The 20,119-nt window shown below is 29.9% G+C and overlaps 1 protein-coding gene across 6 annotated transcripts in view; it reads left to right on the top strand.

The window, feature by feature from the left end:
* LOC107448055 (protein spitz) overlaps positions 1 to 20,119 on the top strand; it is a 128,937-nt gene that overhangs the window by 102,041 nt on the left and 6,777 nt on the right. For all 6 annotated transcript variants that reach the window (XM_043040243.3, XM_087151826.1, XM_043040254.3 and 3 more), the window contains exon 3: positions 19,734 to 19,911. In XM_043040243.3, coding sequence (XP_042896177.2) covers positions 19,734 to 19,911 — 178 coding nt within the window. The remainder of the gene's footprint in view (positions 1 to 19,733; positions 19,912 to 20,119) is intronic.

Raw genomic sequence — 20,119 nt, 5'->3', positions numbered from 1 at the left:
GTGAATAGTCATATCATTTATTAAATAATATTATTTTCTTTCTTTCATTTTCATTAATTATTTTATTTTTTACATTATTATCAGTTTTTAACATAATGAAACATTAACTTAATCAAAAATATTAAGATAATAATTCATAAGTTTACATTCAATTTACGGTTATTGATGCGGATTCCGAAAGACTTTTGAAAGATTGGATATTAGCTGATAAGACATTCCATACTTATTGTTATTTATTTATTTTTATTATTATTCATTTTCTCTTCATTGAAATTTTTTTTACTAAATTTTAATTATATATTTTTGACGAATTATTAAATTTGATAAAATATAAGTAGTATATTATTTTATATTACTTATAATGTATATTTCAGCTGTTAATTTTAATATTTATTTTTTACCATTAGATACATATTTTTTTTTATATTACTTTGATTTCCTGCTCATTCATTTATTTATTTTTATTCAAAAAAACTTCCTTATAACTCAAATCCATATTATGTATTGAATCTATGTATTTTTGAATTCGTAAAATATACATTTAATAAAACTGCACTGTTTCTGGATGAGCTGACTGTGATCTTTAAAAAAATATTTTTACAGTGAAGTGCTAAAAACTTTGGTGACTAATATTCTATAAAATTAAAACGTGGAAATTTTTGAACCAATATGCTATTGAAATATTTTAATATTCTTTTAATTCTTTCCTCCCCCCTTCAATTTGGGAAATATTTTTTTATTTTTAATATTTTTTAAAATTTAGTATTTTCCTCATTGCTGTTTCCAAAGATTTGCAATTTATTAAATACTCGTCAATTAACAATTTTTCTTTTCCTTTTGAAGTTATTAAATAGAAATATTTTTTCATTGAAGAGTCACCGGATACTTTATGGGTAATTTCTGTTTTACTTTCCCGTCAAAGTACTTCGAGAACTAAAAACACTCTTCAATCGAACATTCTTGTTTAGTCGTAAAAATACATTTTCAGCACAAGATAACCAACTTTATAACCCGTCAATAAGCTATAAAACTCACGGGGCATCACCGTCAAGTACTCTGAAAACATGCTAATAACGAAGGCAAAAAAGAAAAAAAAATCTAAAAAAAAGAAGAAAAGAAAAAAAAACAAGATACAGAAAAGAAATAAAAATTGAAAAGGGGGAGGTTCTTGAAAGGCACCCATCGTCAGTAGATATTCCCTTGAAAGAAGATGAAGAAAAAAAAAAAGTAAGGTAGCGAGTAAATAGTGTGACAAACTAAGATGATAGAAGCAGGAGGTCTCGTGCGAGCAGATGGCCGCGTGCGCCGGACACGCGTCTACACTCAACATCTGGCGCGCATACACACGTATTCCATCGCTCTCATTGTCATTCGATACCCAAGAAAGGATCTTGCTCCCTCCTCAAGCCCCTCTCACGGCTGCTCCTGGTCTTCTGTTCTTTTATCGGCATTTTCTAGGTATCGAATTTGGGAGAAAGAGATACAATTCTGTGACTGTCTCGCGATGAAAGGTGTATGGTTTGCTTGCACTGAGGGGGGAAAAGATTGTTGCTTTTATTTCTTTTTCTTCTTTATATATCTGGATTTTTTTTGTTGTTGTTTTATATATTCCGCCATGCTCAAAGTTCTTATTAAATTTAAAAAGAAATTTATTAAATTAAGGAATGATGTTTCATCTACGTTCTATGTTCATCTATGTTCTATCTTAAAAAATTTCTACCTACGTGTGTTTTTGATCATTTGTTCATCTATTTTTCACGCTGCTTTTTTAAAAAATAAAGGCCTGAATTAATTACATTTCTTTTAGGTTTTGAATGTGATGGCTTTAATTGTTAACATCTGTGTTGAATACTTCAGAAGTTGCAAACACACTTTATAATCATTCAGGGAAAAAATACAAATCCTTTTCAATTTAAGAAAAGTGGTATTATTTAAGAATTTTTACAAACATTAGTTTTTATTAACCCGATAATATATATTTTTCTCGCTATAATTTTATTTACCTATTCGAATATAAAGTAAATTAAACCTAGAAATTTACTAAATCTAATGAAATACTGTCAAACATTTAACTTCGAGCACATTCGCTAGTTTTGAAGTTTATATGGTACTCGGAAATAGAAAGAAAATAACAATAATAATTAAATCTATGTTATATTTAATTTTGTCAGCTATTATGTACTGTAGACCATGAGTGGCTATTTAGTTACTTATATTTTTATAGAAAATAACGAGCAAGTCACAATTCAGATTTACAAATATTCATTCGAAATTATTATCCATTATTACTTATTGCAAATGAAGCAACATAGAGATAGTATACATGCATCTTATTTAATTTAAGGTTCTTTCTCAAAGATTATTATTTTTTTTTATAAAAAAAGTGTTTCACTAAACTTAGAAGTAATATCCCCACATAATAACAGAACTTAACACATGCCAGATTTATTTATTTTTTATTATTATTATTATTTTAAAGCATTCAATGAACTCGAATTTATTTGTCGCACTTAGATGTTAGACTTGTTCAAAGTCCTAACGTTTTCCACTAAGAATTCCGCATCACCTGTCACTGTCATCAATCGATTGTTTTGGTCTTATGATATTTCAGAGCACGTGCATATCTCTATTGTCATGGCACAACATTCCAACACTCACACCTAGCTTTAATCAAGTGTGAAAAATGTGGCATGCAGCGGTGTGTACCAAAGGAAGCGGTTAGATTTTCTTTCATGCACCCCTTTCTTGCATCCCGATTTACCACGGAGAGAGAGAGATCTTGAAATAATTTCTCCAGAAAATCTGTAATGTTCTTTAATAAAAGACCTTGACCTTAGCGGTGAGACGTGACATAGATTTTGGAGGGAGGGAGAGAAAGGTGCATAATATGTTCAGGGGGCGGAGGGGTTTCTTTTCCTGTGCGCGGAGGAAGCCATATTGGGGACAGCCATCCCTGTTTCCGCTCGCGTCACGCTCTACCAGAGCGCGCGCCCGTCTACTCCCGTTGTGCGCCCTTTGGAGATGCGCCATTAGCAGTTTTTCAGAGTATGTTTAATCCTTCCTACACTTAACCACATGTATTTTAGAAAAACTTTGGGGAAAGGAGATACTGTAAAGACATTTGAGACGGAACAGCTAAATGATTAGTTTGATACAACCGCAGACGCCATATTAAATAGGAAACTGTCAAACTATCTTAATATTTTCATTAGCTTTCTTTATATGACTCATTATTTTATTGCTTGTTTCCATTTGTTTTGGTGAGTCATTAATTAATATAAGTTAAATGTTATTATCCCCCTTTTTATTTTTTTTTTTCAATTTTCACATTCAAATGCTTGCATATTCAGCCAATTGTATTGTAAACATTTGGATTGAAAATACAATCAGGATAATTAAAATCTTTATAAATTTTTGGAAAACAGATCGGTATTTTATTTCTTAATCGAGGAGACGGCACAGCATATGAAAGATAAATACTAGCTAGTCACATTTTCGATAGGAAGGATTTGTAAATCACTTTAGTATAATTTATTTATAAATTCATAAAATAATAAAGCAATACAACTATTAAAAAACAAATGTAGTTGTATTTCTCATCAAATAAATGAGAAAATATAATATATATATACCCACCCTCATTAAAAATATACACCATAATGAGGAATATAAGTGTTTTAATTTGTTTCAATTGAATTAATTTAAATTGAATTAAAAGAGAGAAAGTAGAAAATATTTACCTCATGAACAAGATTTTTTTTTAAATTATTTTTGATTTAAATTTATTAAGTTATTTTTACTGTTACCAATATTTTAAAACCTCTTTCCGGAAATATGAAAAGTTCGATTTTTTTCGCCATCAAAATTCACATTTTCTGGAGGAGAAAAAATCACGAAATTGCGGTATTTTCGTTCATTCCCCGATTTAAGTACTAAAAGATCACGACTAAGAGCCTTCCGGAGAACTTCAACTGAGACGTCTCTGAAACGTAAAAGTTTATTCCCTGCACAGAAAGGCCGGCGGCAGCGAAACTCCGCTTACAGGGGTTCAGGTTCAGTTTAAAGTCAACGTGCAATTTCTAGCTAAATTAACAATCTCGGATTTATGTCGAGTAATTAAATGACTAAATAAACTAGCATTCTGTATTATATTTTTTGTGGGGGGAGCGCTATATATGAGAATACATTCTAATGCTAAAAAGAGTAGGATAAAGATTAGAGATATATGAGGCTTCCCGATCGATCACTGAATGAAGCCGTATAAATACGGCAAATATCTTCATTCGCTTGAACTAACACCGTTTTTTTTTTTTTTTTTTTTTTTGTGATTTTGGGATCAGTTTCTTATTACTCCGCTTAGATGTTATTAAACTAGATTTATTTTATTTTAATATCCGAAGAGTATATATTTTATATTTATTCATATTTATATATTTTTAAAACCTCCGCATATTTTTTAAAAAAATTAGTATATTTTAGTTGATATATAAAAAAAAAATAAATGAAGAAATAAATTCACGTTTTTAAAATAATTATATATATATTAAAATAATCATTATATATATATATTAAAATAAATCTTTCCTTCTTAAGCATTTATAGCACCATTACATAAATAACAAGATAGTGATGAAATTACGAGTGTGAAATATCGCAAATTTATTTAATTTTTAAAGTCATTAACTTTTAAAGTAATATTTTTAAAAGATGTAAGCTCAACTTATCTATAACGTAATTCAAATCTAACTTATTTTTGACTATTTCATAAAGGTGTATTTTGTAAATAAAAATTTTCCAAAAGTTACGATATCGTCTATGAAAGGTAGTTTAAAATTTTAAAAACGCTGTAAGTTAAATCATCTAAATGAAATCATTACTTCGAAAATTCTAATTAGCTATTTTTCATTGTTTGTAAAGTTTCTCTTTAAGTTACGGTGCACTCGTTTCACTCATTCTTACAATTTCACTTTTTTTTTTTTTTTATTCATTCACTAGAAATGAAAAGGGAAGATATTTCAGATGGAAGACGGCGCGTGTTACGTGCAGCTACGCCAGCTGCAACAGCGGCAAATTAAGACGCTTTTAAACGCGTGCGTGCAAGCACGGTAGGCACGCAGTCCCTCCGCGCGACTATGCATCAGCACCACCTGCAAATACAACCCACCATCTGAGCTTGTACGGCAACAAAATAACGGAGCTTTCATTTTTTTTAGTATAATTATTTTTTGCTTATCTTCCAATCTTAAACTAAGTGTTTCATTATTAAAAAAAAAATTCGCTCTGAGAAAAAAAAAACCCTTATAAATAATAGTTTTTCTTTTTTATTATTCTTTTTTAAAGCTCAGGAGGAGGTTACTGGCTAAAGCTCAAAATTAAATAAATATTACCCATTGGAAATTTTTGACAAAAAAATTATACAACTTGTTTTCAATCCTGTATATTTTCTTTTTAAATAAAATGATAATTTATTATAAATAGTTTAAACACCAAAAATTATAAAAACTTTAAAAATTACTTATTACGCCTTTATTTAATTTTAAAAAAATGTAATGCAAAATCAGAAATATAACAAAAAAATAATTTAATTTCACATTTAGTTTTGCAATTTTTTTATATTTAAGTCTTGAAATAAGGAAGTGAAAAAAAGCAAGCAAGTTTCATAAATGTCTTATTAATGGTTTAAAATATAATTAATAAAAAATAATTCACAGGCAATTTTAATCATCTTAATTTGAATAAAAATACTAAGCAGGAAGTTGATTGAACTCATCTTCTCTAACTATTTAAAGAAAAATTTCATGAAAAGATAGTTAAGACACTAATAACGCACTAATTTAAAACTAATTCTAAATGTTATAATCCTAAAGTGTTTTCTAAGACAAAAATGATCATTATTTAAAATCGAGCAATGTTGCATAGCAAATTTTTCTTTGTTTAAAAATTGCTGCTACGTTAAAAAAGGAAACAGTTCACAAAATGTTATGAGGAAAGTTAGTCAAAATCTTCTAAACCGGGTCGCTTATTGTGAATGTTTCGAAATCTCTAAGTATGTTGATTCAATCAAAGCATCACGGGCATTGCTTCATAGATTCTCAAGGACAACATTGAAAATTCTTTCTTTTGCAACTAATGTCACCATTTCGTTGATGTTAGCAATCCACTTCAACAGCTCTAGCGACAAATGAATAGATATTTTTTTCCACTGACAATGTTATTCACCATTGTCTCCAAGTTTCAAGATTACAATGTTAATCTATCATTTAGTTTCCTCAAAATTTCCAGTAGTTTGTTAAAAATATCAACACTAACAACAATGTTTGTTTGTTTTCAGAGCTAATTTTTCAATGTTTGATTATGAAGTTACAGAAACTGTTCCTTGTTGTTTATAAGTATGGTAATAAGAAAAGCTTAATAGCGGAAGAAAGACTGCATGGGGTGGGGAGTTGAGAAAAAAAAATCTACTGCAGCATTAGGGCTCTGAGATTGTGGAACAGATGTGAAGTAACTTATTAAGGTGCACCTGGAAGTACCTGAAATTATATTTTGTCATTAGTTTTATATTTAAAGAAAAGCATTAACAAATCTATTTTTTTATTCAAAATTTACGTTTCCCGGATTAAATTTTTTAAACTTAATTCCTTCGATTCGAGTAACATTACATATTTTTGTTCATTAAATATTATTATATTATAATCACACTAAAAACACTATATTGCCAAATAAAATAGCTTTTCTCCGATGTTAAGTATTTCATTTCATTAAGCTGTTTAGATCAAATTTATTGCTTTTAGCATAAAGGAACAGCCTGTTATATTTTTTATAAACTTATCTCAATAAAGTGAAAATAGCTACTCTCTGTAGAAATGAGCAGCACTTAGTTTTCAGGTTAATTATACAAGCTGTTTACTTTCCATATGGTATTTGTAACGAAATGACCTCTTTTCTTTCAATATTTTTTTCTTCAGGGGCACTTAATACATTAATAGTTTGATTCCGATATACGTTGGTTCCTTTCTGTTCTATGGTATTTGCTCCATGTCTACGAACATTTTATCCACCATATTTTATTTAATAACAAAGCAATACGATAGATAAATGGTTCTTCATATGTACCGGGACAAACAGTTTGGTTCTGATACATATTGGTTCCTTTCTATTTTATGGTATTTGCACAAAACTTGCTTCGTGTCTTCGAATATTTTTCCGCCATATTTAAATTAATAACAAAAAATATATAATAGATGAATGGTTATTAATTTGAGCAATACGGTTAGTTTCCTCTTTAATTAAGCTGTTTAAATCAAATTTGCTGCTAATTGCTCTCAGCAAAAGTACTAGCTGTTATATTTTTAATAAACTCATCACGACAGAAAGAAAATGGTCAGTCGCAGTGCAAATAAGGAAAACATGTAATGGAATTCATTTCATTAAGCTGTTCCTATTTTGCTTACCATATTGAATTTAATAACGAAGCGATAGATAAATGTGTTATTTATTTAAACAGGGACACTTAATGTGCTAACAGTTTGGTTCCGATACATATTGGTTCCTTTCTTTTCTGAGGTATTTACAGAAAATGTGCTTCGTATCTTCTAATATTTTTTTTTGCGCCATATTTAAATTAATAACAAGATGATAAAAAAGATAAACGGTTATTAATTCGAACAATATACTTAGTTTCCTCTTTAATTAGCTGAGTTAGTTTTTTCTTAATAACATTGATATGTATTGAATAATGCATATGTTGAAATATATACGGTACTTTTATTTATGTACTAAAGAAAGAGAGAAAGAAAACAGTTCTTGAAGTCATAAGCATATCTCAATATAGGTGCTTATGAAGCGATTGAAGGGGGAGGTGCGTGAGGAGAAGTTTCGCAATCAGAACACGCAAGGGAAGGTGGAAGAAATTTGTCACGCGATGTAAGTATTATTCCACCGTGGCGCGTGTCACGACAACAGGACTGACGTTAGATAGTTTGCATCCCCATACAGTGCTCCAAACATCCTTTCATCCTTTTGAAATCTTTCCAAGATGTGAAGGAATGGCTTACAGTGCAAACATCTTGTCGTGCGTCTGTTTGCGTTAATTCTGTGCTGTTCGCCGCTTTTTTTTTCTTTTCTTTTTTTTCCTTTCAAGTCTGCCTTTTTTTGTGTTCAGACAAATCTTATGTTCGTCTTGTAATTAGAGATATCTTAATTAAACTTGCGCAACTTCCAGACTTCTATAGAATTGCTTTATATTCCGTAAAGTGTATTGATAAGGATTATTTTATTTATTAACATTAAAAGGATTCCTAATGCACTTTATTTATAAAATAAATTTATTGCACAGATAAAAATTTTATTATTTAAACTTTAAATTATTTTTAAAACACGAGTAGTTTTTTTTTTCTTTTTTTTCGTAAATAGTTAATACAAAAAGTCTCTTTGTGATGGATGAGGAATTACGAATGTAATAATAGACTAATTTTTTTTTCTACAAAATTTGAAATAATTGCCAGACTTATAGATGTCGTTTATCATTGTAAAAATATAGACAAAATTTACATTTACCTTTTCTCTGAGAAATATATTATAGTTTGCCTCCAAATTTTAACTAACTTACACACTACTGGTGTTTAACGATTTATATTATAAAAATCAGTGTCTTGATGTTTTTATTTTGTTAAAAATTATTTTGAAAGTTATAATAAGAGTAAATAGTCAGAAAAATTAGTAACATCGCATATATTGCTTTAGATTCTTCGTTTATCCCCTTTCTATTGTTAGAAAGCAATTTGAAATGTGTCGCCGAGAAAGAAAAAAATCACTTTTTTTTTTATAAGATAATAAATATATTTCTAAATAATATCGATTAAAAAGGAAAATTGCGAAAACTTTTTGGTATAACTTAATATCTAAATTGAAATCTTGTATTAGAAGAAAAAAAAGTGTTGTAATAAAAAAAAATTTTTAAAATATAGAAGAAAGTAGGCAGAGGATTTTTAAACAGGCTTGCAAATTTGTTATTTTCCCAGCAATACTTATTAAATATCGATGCTGCAGAATAAAATGCTTCAGAATATTTTACAGTGTAATTAAACCAATTTACTCAATCAAAAAAAAAATGCCATAATAGAATATCGTATATTGAGTTGAATATTGTGATAGAATATGGTATATATAAATATACTAGAAAATTCGTTTTAAATACCATCCTCTCTTTCATACAAAAAAAATTTTAACTTTGAAACTCATAAAGAAAAAAAAACTTTTAAAATGTTTCATAATGATTTTAGGCTCTTTAGGGAAAGACACAAACCTGAGATTTTACAAAATAAAATTTTTCTCTTTCGAATTTTCTCAAACCTAAATACTTCGGCGATTTTTACACTTAGAAAAAAATATGATCAAAACTACCAGAATATGGTAAAATTTACTGTCTTTCTGTTTTCATGGAAACGCCAATAATCTCGGTAATATTTACTGAAGCACTTAGGTAATTATTTTGGTGAAATTAACAATTAAATATAGTCTTAAAAGAATTGGTAAATGTGCTAACATATGGTGATTTTAACATACCTTAGAGAATGGCATAAAAGCCATTTATTCGGTTAAATTTACTTTTCGATTCTGTATTTTTTACTAAATGTGTGGTATAATAAGAACTATACTTTTGAAACCTGGAATTTCCGGTAAACTGTTGCCATGGGAATGGAAAAATTATTAAATGAATGGTTTAAATACCATATATTTTGGTTTTATTAACCAAAATCATGATTTTTTGTTTTTTTTTCAGAAATGACATTATTATACAGTACGGTAATTTTACAGAATTTTTTTATCGATGTAGTTTTACCCACGTAAAATGTTGTAATATCCACGTAAAAGTTTTGGGGCTTAAAAATTTTCAGTTAACACGAAGGTAGCAAATGAAGCATATTTCTAGAAGGAAGAGTTTATCTTTTAAAACACGATAATCACTTGCATCCCTTGGCTTACACGTATAAAATCATCAATTGTAATATTTTCAAATGTATATTCTAAAAAAAAAGTAAAAAGAACTTTTTTGTTACCTATTTAATAAAATAACTTATTTACTACAAAATAGCGCATATCTAGTAAGCAGAACGTGCCATAACTAAACTTGCGTGGAGGAGGGTAAAGAATAAAAATATCAAAACTATACCTGTCTCGGATAACGAATGAATATAATAATCTATAGCGGATACACGTTTCCTTTACGCATGAAAGATTTTTAAAACTAAAGCTTCACTTTTTAAATAGGGACATGTCACCTAATAACTAACCGTATAAAAAAATATTTTAGAAAAAAGAAAGAAAGAAATAGTGTAGAATAGAGAGAAGAAAAAGCAATTGAATTTAATGGTAGCGCCCTCTGTTGAGCTTTCATTAGCATAAGCCGCTAAGGAAAAGAAAGAAATAAAGACAATTCGCGCATCGAACGGCTAGGCACGGACGGGATGCCGTCAAACGTTCGTGCAGATCGCCATGATACGCTACCAACAACTTCAAAAGACACCGACTTTTCCTGAAAACGGTATTCATTATAATCATAATTTTCCCACCACTCCTAAAGTGGAAATAAAAAAAATTTCTTTGTGGTCTAATTTGTTGTTGAAATATTCCACGCAGGCACTGAGCCTACATACGGGTTTATTTAACAAGTTTCATTAATTCAGAGAGTTTTTTTTTTTCATTCAAAAATTAAGCGAAAATTTTAATTCGTTTAATGAATATACACTGAGAAAAAAAGTATCAAAACTACCAGAATATGGTAAAATTTACAGTGTTTCTGGCTCCATGAGAACTCCGAAAAGCTTGGTAATTTTTACCGAAACGCTCAAAATTTCTTTCTTCGTGTACACATGCACCAAACTACGTAAAAGTTTATTACAGATTTCCTTAGTCTACAAGATTTTTCCTATAAACGTACTGAAAATAAATATAATACCACAGCATTAGCTATGATATAATGACCAACGAAATATTCTTGTTTCTCTATATACAAAAAGTCATAAGTTGCCACCCCGCTATTTTGGGTGTACAACTTGACGTGCAATATTTTGACTTCATACATAGCAGTGCCAAAAAGCATGTTCACATAAATATGCTCAGCAGAATGAAATCAAATGTTAGAAATCTTTATTTACAGCTAAAGATAAAATTCGCGAACCACAGTTAAATAACTTTTATTAATTATAGAACATTCAATGCGCGCGTTCTGTCTATAAGTTTATTCTATATATTTCATTTAATTAATTGTTAATTTAAGTTTAGAGGTTACTTTTACTATTCTTTGTTACAATAAATTAACAAAGAAATGAAGGAAATACTTGATATTATTCATCATAATTTATCACTCATTGCTGCCTTCCATCCGCAAGTAACTGTAATAACATGTAGAGTTCTGTAGTTAAACCAGGTGTTTGCAGCTGGTTATTGAGTTCATAAAAACGATTGGAAAGGGCAGATGTGATTGAGAGAAGGTTACGCTTCGATTGAAGTAGTGTAAACAACTCTTTATTTTGCCTCAAAAAAATAATATAAATAATAATTTCTTTTAATCTTATCTTTTAAAACGAAACATAAATTTATATTATGTACTTCCTTAAAAAATATTGTATAATTTCAGAAAATTTTTCTTTATTCATTATAATCTGCAATAGATTTTTATTATTTACGGAAATATATATGAAGGAAGAATATTTAAAACAATTTACTCAAACAAAATTAATTTAAAATTCATTGTAATTTTATAAATTTAATACCGTTCATCAACATCATTCATATCATTTATCTACAGTAATAATTTATAATTTAAATCTCTATATATAGAAAGTATTCTATCTATAAAAATTAACATCAATATCGTAATTATTTTCATAACTCTATTTGACTGACATGCATAAATCGTTTTTTAGCGATAATTCAGTTTTGTTAACAAATCTCTATTATTTTTTTTTTTTTTAAATTTGTAATATTTAAATCGTGGTTTAAAAAAGCAAATTGAAACAAGAATTTATGGCTAACAAATATAATTTCGCTAATTTTAATTTATAATTACATTAATTTATTGTAATTTTAAGATTTTATACTGGAATAGTTCGAAAAGTTCTCCCCCCCCCCCGGCTTCTTAAAAAGACTCAAGTTAAACGCGATTTTTTTTTTTCAAGTATAAGTATAAAGATCTACCAAATTAGAGTAAAAAATGGTTTTCGTGCTTAGGCACACACTGCCTTCAAGATGTTTCCTTCCATATCTGTTGTTCCGGCGCAGATGGTGCACAGATGGCAACATTGCTATACTCCCCACTCCTCTCTCCATCCATGCTTGATACTTGTGGTAATGAACATAGGTAATAATTCTGGGGCGGGGGTGTCTAACCTCCGCTCCAATGACTTTTTGCGCAGGCGTTAATCGAGTTCTTTATTCACATTCATTCATTAGAAATATTGCCCGTTCATTAGAGGCTTAATGATGCTATTTCACTGAGAGGTGTGTATTCACGGGGTTCGTTACCCGAGGCGTGAGGTTTTCCGCGCTATCGACTACCCCAAACCGCAAGCATATATTTCAGGTGATTGAGCTGTTGTCTTTTCTTTTTATCATCACGAATCGGAAATTAAATGGTCCGTTGTCGAATATGGAATAATTCATGTGTAATTAAGGGATATTTGTTGGCTAAGCGTGCAGGAACGAGACAGGTAGCACACTTCCGTTAAAAGTGGAGAAGTATGAGGTCTGTTAAAACATTACTATCGCTAAACAACAAATTATTTCTTATTTCAATACATTTATTGGTTCCTGTTTTGTTCCAAAATTAAGGATATTTTTATGCAGGAAGCATTTAACTTAAATGATATAAATTTAAAAAACTAAAGGGGACATAAGACAAAAATGACATATTCCAAAATTTACATATGGCGCAATTATGATGTACTTTCATCACACCGGTTGTTTGCTATACCAATATATATTTGAAGAAAAATATTTTAAAATGAAATAAAATAAGTTAATACCTAATAAACATCAAAATCTGTAAAATAAATTACCTCATAGGAGAACCAATTAAAATATCAACTTGGAATTTTATACTTTTTCTTTTCAACTTACATAATTATTGCGTTTGTATCTCAAGTTTTATTTTATGTATATATTGTCAGCTTTCTCTCATAAATAAACTGCTTTTGATAATTTTAATTTCTCGTTTGCTATGATTGACCTCGATTATGATCAGGGTGATTTTGTAACGTTTACTTCCCTGTTTATTAGCCCTAGTCTCTCTTTCAGTTTAGTATTTACTTTCGGCTTCTAATGTGTAGCCTTTCTTTTCAGGATGATCCTAAAGATGCATAATATTTTTCATTTATTTATGTTTAATATTAAGATTTCCACGTTTGTTTTCTCATAAAAATAAATAAATAAACTTCAGAGAAAAACTGCGTCCAAGATATATATTTAATTTTTCACTTAACTATAAACATCTGTCAATAGTTTTAGGATATATTTTAAATCCGTGTATATGTTTTGCAAAATTCCCTATTCAAATTTTATAATATATTCAGTGAATAAATGTTAAAGCAATATATTCATTTGAAAAAAAAAAGATCAGAAATTTCTTAAAAATCTGATGGGCCAAGATCCCGTATAAATGTAAATCAGATCTTAATAAATTGTGAAATTTTTAAAAAATATGTATAAACAAAATTTTTAAGCAATTTGTATTCGCGGAACATCGATAAACAATTGCGTTTCAAAAATTAAGCGTTTTCTAAACCAATTAAAATGTCAAACTACTATTATTTTGCCTAGGATTTTGTTGAATGGACAAAGAAAGCAAAAGACTTGCCGATAAAACACCGTTATTATTCTTTCGACAGTAATGACGTCGCAAAGCATACCTTCAATTCAATGAAGCACACTAAGCGTGTAAATTTGTGAGAAACTTCGGCTTCACCTAGATACGTCGCTCTATTTTATGGTTTGTATTGAGATCGGAGCTCAGGGCCTTGACCGACCTCCTCTTCGGCGCTGTAACGAACTAAATAAATCATCATGGGTTTCAAAATAAAACTGTATGCAATGACGTGTGATACTTATTTACTTAAAAATGTAATTTACGACACCTCATCAAGTCATCAATCATAACTGGCAAATATACACAATCTAAACCAAAATTTAGGGTGTAATTATATTTAATTTTCAGAAAAACAGTGCGAATTCGTCTCAAAGCGAATCAATATCAGATTTTGTATTAGATTTAACAAAAAACGTTACTGTAAGCCTGATTGGAAATTAATTTCGAAAACTTAAAAAATATTAATATCTTGTAATTAGTGAGTTGACAAGTGTAATCGATGATAACATTAATTAAGTCATTATGTAAATTGATAGTTACCAACTAAGCATATAGTATAGTAGTACTCTTTCCTTTTGTCTTTACCTTTTACATCTCTTGCCAATACTTTTTCTTCTAATAATTTTCTATTATGAAATATTTTTATCTATTGGAGTGTTAAGATACTAATAAATTAATTTTTATTGAACTAAAAATGCATCAATATATTTAAAAAAGTAATGAGTTTAGTCCACTGTCAAATGTTTGGTGCACATAAAATTATTTTGTTAGTTTTATTAACTAGCATTTGTCCCCCCTTACAGATCAAGGAAGTAGGAGAGAGTGGCATATATTAAAACTAAATAAAAAAAATCGACAATATCTTATGGCAGATTGTAATAAAATAGGCCGCCCCTAGCAACCAATGTTTTCATACTTTATCCACCTTTTCCTTATCGCCTATTTCACGGCTGCAGGGAGAGTTGGAGAAAAATGAGTTTTCTTTTAAATGGTCTAGAGACGGTTTGGATAATCGGTTCGTTCGACCCACCCCACTATCGGCGCTCTTTACCTGCAGGGGCAAAGGGAGCAACTAGATAGTCTCGTTCGTCATCGGCTATCACTTTGTATGTGTGTGTCTGAACGTGTGGAATGTCGGCACATTCCTTCTCGTACCGTAGGTGGCCCTCTGTTGTATCGTTTCACTTGTGGCCTACCTGATCTAGGAAATACATCAGCAGGTTCTTCAGTTGGCGACTTCATCGCCAGGACTTGGTATTTTTTGTTAAGGTCTATTTCTTGGATTATAATAAATAAATAAATAAAATATGCATTTAGCTTAACTGAACTTTGCTTCATAATGTTTTTCATAAAACTCTTCCATTCAACCTGTCAACTTTTTGGAACAATTATGCAAATTTATAATAAGAGTATAGTAATCGATACTATCGTTAACTATAATTACATTTTTGAAAGCATTGAAATCTACTAATAAATTGCTTTATTTTGAATTAGCATTGTCTTCAATTACTTTCTCGAAACCATAAAAATCTACAAATAGATTGCTTTTTTGTATTAGCATTTATTTGCAAATTACTGTCTCTGAAAAATCTGCAATCAGTTTAAAAATTCAATTTTTAAACCATGAAATATTACTATTAGATTGCTTACATCAAAATTGGTGTTTGTTTGCATTTTGTTCTTCTAACAATGAAAACTTATTAACCAATTCTCGGTCTTAAAGGGTTTCTTAACTCTGTATTAACGTTCATTTACTTTTTAACTTTAAAATCATTATACAGTATCTCCTTGTCATAGTCATACATTTTTTGCTCTATTTTTTACAACCCTCCCCCCCCCAAAAAAAAAATTTTTTTTTTTAAATATACTATATATTACATACACATCTTACGCAAACGCAGATTTTTTTTTTCTGTCGTTATTATTTAATCACCACATATGCTTGGTATGTTTAATAAATATTTCTAACAGTGCCCTAATCAAAAATTTAATATTAAAAATATTGATTAAAACTTTTCTTTATTATAAATAGCATAAAAATGATCAATAAACTACTTATTTTTCGGGATTTTCTTTCTAAAAAATTATACTAACCATATTAATATTTTTTATATTAATTTTTAAAAAAAATTACTGATGTGAAATTAAAGAGCAGCGACACCGATAATATAAATTTAGAGATATTTTGTTTATCGAACTAGCTTTGAACCATATCGCATAATATTGAAACTAGTTTTGAGCCACTTCATATAACGAAACCACTTTTTCTCTCATTTCACATCATGAAACTAAACTATCTGACATACCGAAACCAGCGAAAGTTTCTGATCATTCCCTTTTTGACGTTTTCACTCCCAGTTTGATTCCTGAAATACCAGGGAGACTTTCTTTCGGGAGTGAAGAAAAGGCGGTCTTTCTGATGGAGGCTACAAAAGGAACTTACTTTGACACATTTGTGAAAAAGCTGAAACTTTCTTATTCTCTTCTGGAGTCTGCTGAAGACATTCCAAAACAAGGGATAAGTCCCTTCAAAAAGCATTGCCTAAATGGATTCCCAGCACAAAAGGGGCCTCTCTACACGGTGGCCACATAGAATGTCGGAGAGCTGACATCTCCGCAAACAATCTACCATCCGTCTTGCTCCCCGTGGTTGCTCTCCATTAAGCTAGTCCTCTGATGGCACCGCCAGGTAATCCCCAGGGGTTCGTTTGACGTCTCCATTATTGAGGCGGTCACCCCGCTCTACCTCAAAATGGCCTTTTGTTGACCTTTTTGGACACTGGGTTGGACCTTGGGGGTCGAACAAATGTGGCAGGAGACCGCCCGCAATTGCACGGTAAATCGTGCCAAAATGGAAATGTTGTGAGAACCTGTGAAAATTTACGAGTCTAAATATAATCTGTGAAAGAACACGATAACTTACTTGTGACTAGCATTTGAAAGGCGGAGAAATTGAATGGTTTCTTGAAATAAGTCGTAAAAGTTAGTGATTTTTGAAGCAAAGCTGTTCAGTGGGGAATTTTCGCCAAGGGGTATTACTAGATAGGAGATTGACAGCATTTACAGGTGCTAAGTTTTCCTATCAAACAATAAATCCGCTTAACTTAAAACTGAATAGATTACTTTTTGAAGTCAAAAAAATCCAATATAAATCAAATTACTATTGTTTTTAAAAAAATCTTACTCAAATATTTATTTTGTATGAAGTAAATTGTATGTACATGTATTTTTTAATGTATGTATTTTAAAAATGAGTCTACAGGCGTTATATTCAAGAGAATGAACTTCTCTCTTTTTAAGGCAGCGAACAAAAAAATTATAATAATTTAATAAATAAAAAGGTCTGATAATGAAAACGAATTATTTAAAAAAGATACGTAGTTTTTATACTATTTAAATTGCGGAAGATGTAAATATCCTTAGTTTATACACAGTAAAACTCTTACTTATAAAAACTAATAAATAATTTTCCGTTGTGAGTCTTCATTACTAAATTCTTCAAGTGGAAAATATTCACATAAAAATATATACTACATATTAAATAATATATAATTTTAAAGATACTGTTTACTTTAAAAACATAAATACAGAAAAGATATTATTTGTTTTCATTTACTAAGTATTGTAAGGACATTTTTTATTAACTTTAAAAAATTTAATATTTTAATACAAAAAAAGGATTTTTAAGTTATGAGATGGATAATGTAAGACCTTTACAGCACCTAGAAGAACTAATATTCGCTTCTTACGAATGTTAAAACATTTTGTAAAAACAACTTTACTCGCCCTTCGACCAGTTTTTCTTTTCCTTTTTTTTGCCCTTAATATCTCTGTTAGCAATTCGCTTCAAAAAAAAAAAAAATTTCCTTTCGCAAATTATGTATAAATCAGTGCCCCTCTTATTACAAACAGAACATAAATTTGTCTTTTCAAGTTTTCTTTGCTTAATTTTTTGAAGAAATTTTTCGCCTTTTTCTTTTGCGGAGATATTGCTTTCATCGGGGGTGGGCTTACAGCTCTTGGTGGTCTCTTGGAAGAAAAAAAAATCTTTATATGCATGTATACTTTATCGTCGGCGAGGCAAAAGAATTAACAAAAAAGTAAAAATAAATAAATAAAAAAAATGAATGCCTGTGTCTCGTTTGTGAGTTGCAAAGGAGAGAGCGGGCGCAAAAAAGGCGTCGCCCTTCGGTTGTTGCCAACTACCACGCCTCTTTGGCCAAGCGGAGTCGGGGCTTCTTTTTTTCTGAAAATAGATCGTGCGCCCTGTAATCGACGGACTGTGATCGCTTCATTTAAAGATTACTGGTGGATGACCGCTATCATTTCATCCCTCCCTTCTCTACCGTCTATTTATTTATTTGTTTTTTATTATTCTTCGTGGTGGAAGAAAAGTAAAGTGAGATTCGAGAATTTTTTTTTTCTTAAGTCGTGTGTGGGCCATGGTGCAGAAACTACTGATCGCTTTTCGTTTCTTGTTTACTTCAGAGGTCGGTTGCATTTGTGATGGATTTGTTATGGTGGCCCGCTATACAAATAAAGGAATGAAGATATATTGTCATTATAAAGTTAGGGAGGCGGGATCACCCTGGGTGTCAGTGGCTCTATTAAGACAGGAATGTCACCGTACGATGCCTCAATTATGCATTCCGTTTCCTTTACGTCTCGGTGATTAATGTGTTTATTTTTGAAAACTATGCAGCCATTAAAAAAAATCTTTAAATGTAAGTAAAGAAAATTGGAAAAAAAAAGGTACATTAAGGATTCTTCATTGGAGCTTTTTCTACATTTAATAACGTTGTTGTTGAAAACTTATGGCCGCTGTTTTCTTTATTGATAAACATCCATGAATACAATCCATGCAAATGCAACAACCAATTTCATTTTTTTTTCCGTAAATTTGTAATTCAATAAAAAGAATTAATTACCAATTTTAAAAATACTTGAACAATTTTATGCAATGGTTTTAAGTATTTTTAATTTTAAAAAAAATAGGTTATGAGAAATTATTTTTGATGTAATGAATGCACAGTAAGAAATTTTGGCGTGTGTCAAACCATATTATCGTTCGAACTTGCTGCAACTTTATTATTATGCTAGGTTGTACAATTTTATAGTACATACTTGTTAAACTTGATTTTACCTTCTATTGTTCGTCTTGTGATTCAATTTCAAACATTATTAAGATTACAGCAAATTTGCACGACATTATGGTATGACGCTAATCTGATTTTTCTGAAAGTGTATGCAATACAAAATCTACATAATAGTTGAAAAAATGACTATTGATAAATTCTCATGTAAGCCAAATCACAGTAATTGATGATAACCATTTTTTTCTGATTATTGTTATAAGAATGGTAATTTTTGAGAAACAAAACTGAACCAAAGCATAGATTTTAAAAGTTGCAGCTATTTATTTTCAGAACTGAACTGCTCAGAATATTGTTGGAATTACATTCTCATTTAATATATTTCGAATTAACCTTCACCTGCCTTACTTCGACATCTTCGAAGCAAATTTTTTGGTTTTGATGTTACAGACCAAAATCATTCACGAAAATCTTCAGACAAATCTTATGCAGACTTTTCCAAAACCAGAATTTGCTTAAAAAACAAATAAATAAAAACAAGGTTAAGATTTTACTCACAGCTAAAGATGTGTGTTGCATCAGTTTGAAGTTACTTCTTCAAATGTATTAAATGGGCTTGTAATTCACATAATATTTTCGGAAGTCATTTGGTTTGTCCTGGAAATTAATAGCAACTTGTGAATAATACACAGTACTTGAACAATTTAAATTTAAGTGTACATATAAAAGAATATGCTATCCAAACATTTATTTTATAAGAGTGATTTCTATTTCAGTTTCTTGTTCGTCGAGATCTACACCAAATCGTCCTCGTCCCACAACGATTGCCACAACGCGGCCCAACATTACCTTCCAAACTTACGCGTGCCCAGAAGCCTACGCCAAGTGGTACTGCCTAAACGGTGCCACATGTTTCGCAGTAAAGATCAGGGATTCAATTTTATATAACTGCGAGTAAGTATATTTTCTCTTCCATTATATAAAATTCACATAAAAAAGTATTAAAAAAGACAAGCGCAATATGATATTTTTATTGTGTCAATCGCCTACTCAAGGAGTATAAGTACTCGAAACACTATCCCTAATTAATGATGATAAATTTTATTTGACTTTCGGAAGAACATTCCTCCACTTAGACATAGATTTCTAGATAAAAGATAAG

The sequence above is a fragment of the Parasteatoda tepidariorum genome, chromosome 9 (assembly GCF_982258835.1).
Source record: "Parasteatoda tepidariorum strain Cologne lab strain chromosome 9, Ptep-v5.0, whole genome shotgun sequence".
Classification (NCBI taxonomy): domain Eukaryota; kingdom Metazoa; phylum Arthropoda; class Arachnida; order Araneae; family Theridiidae; genus Parasteatoda; species Parasteatoda tepidariorum.
The sequence above is the reverse complement of the archived record's forward strand: the minus strand, read 5'-3'. Positions and strand labels throughout refer to the sequence as shown.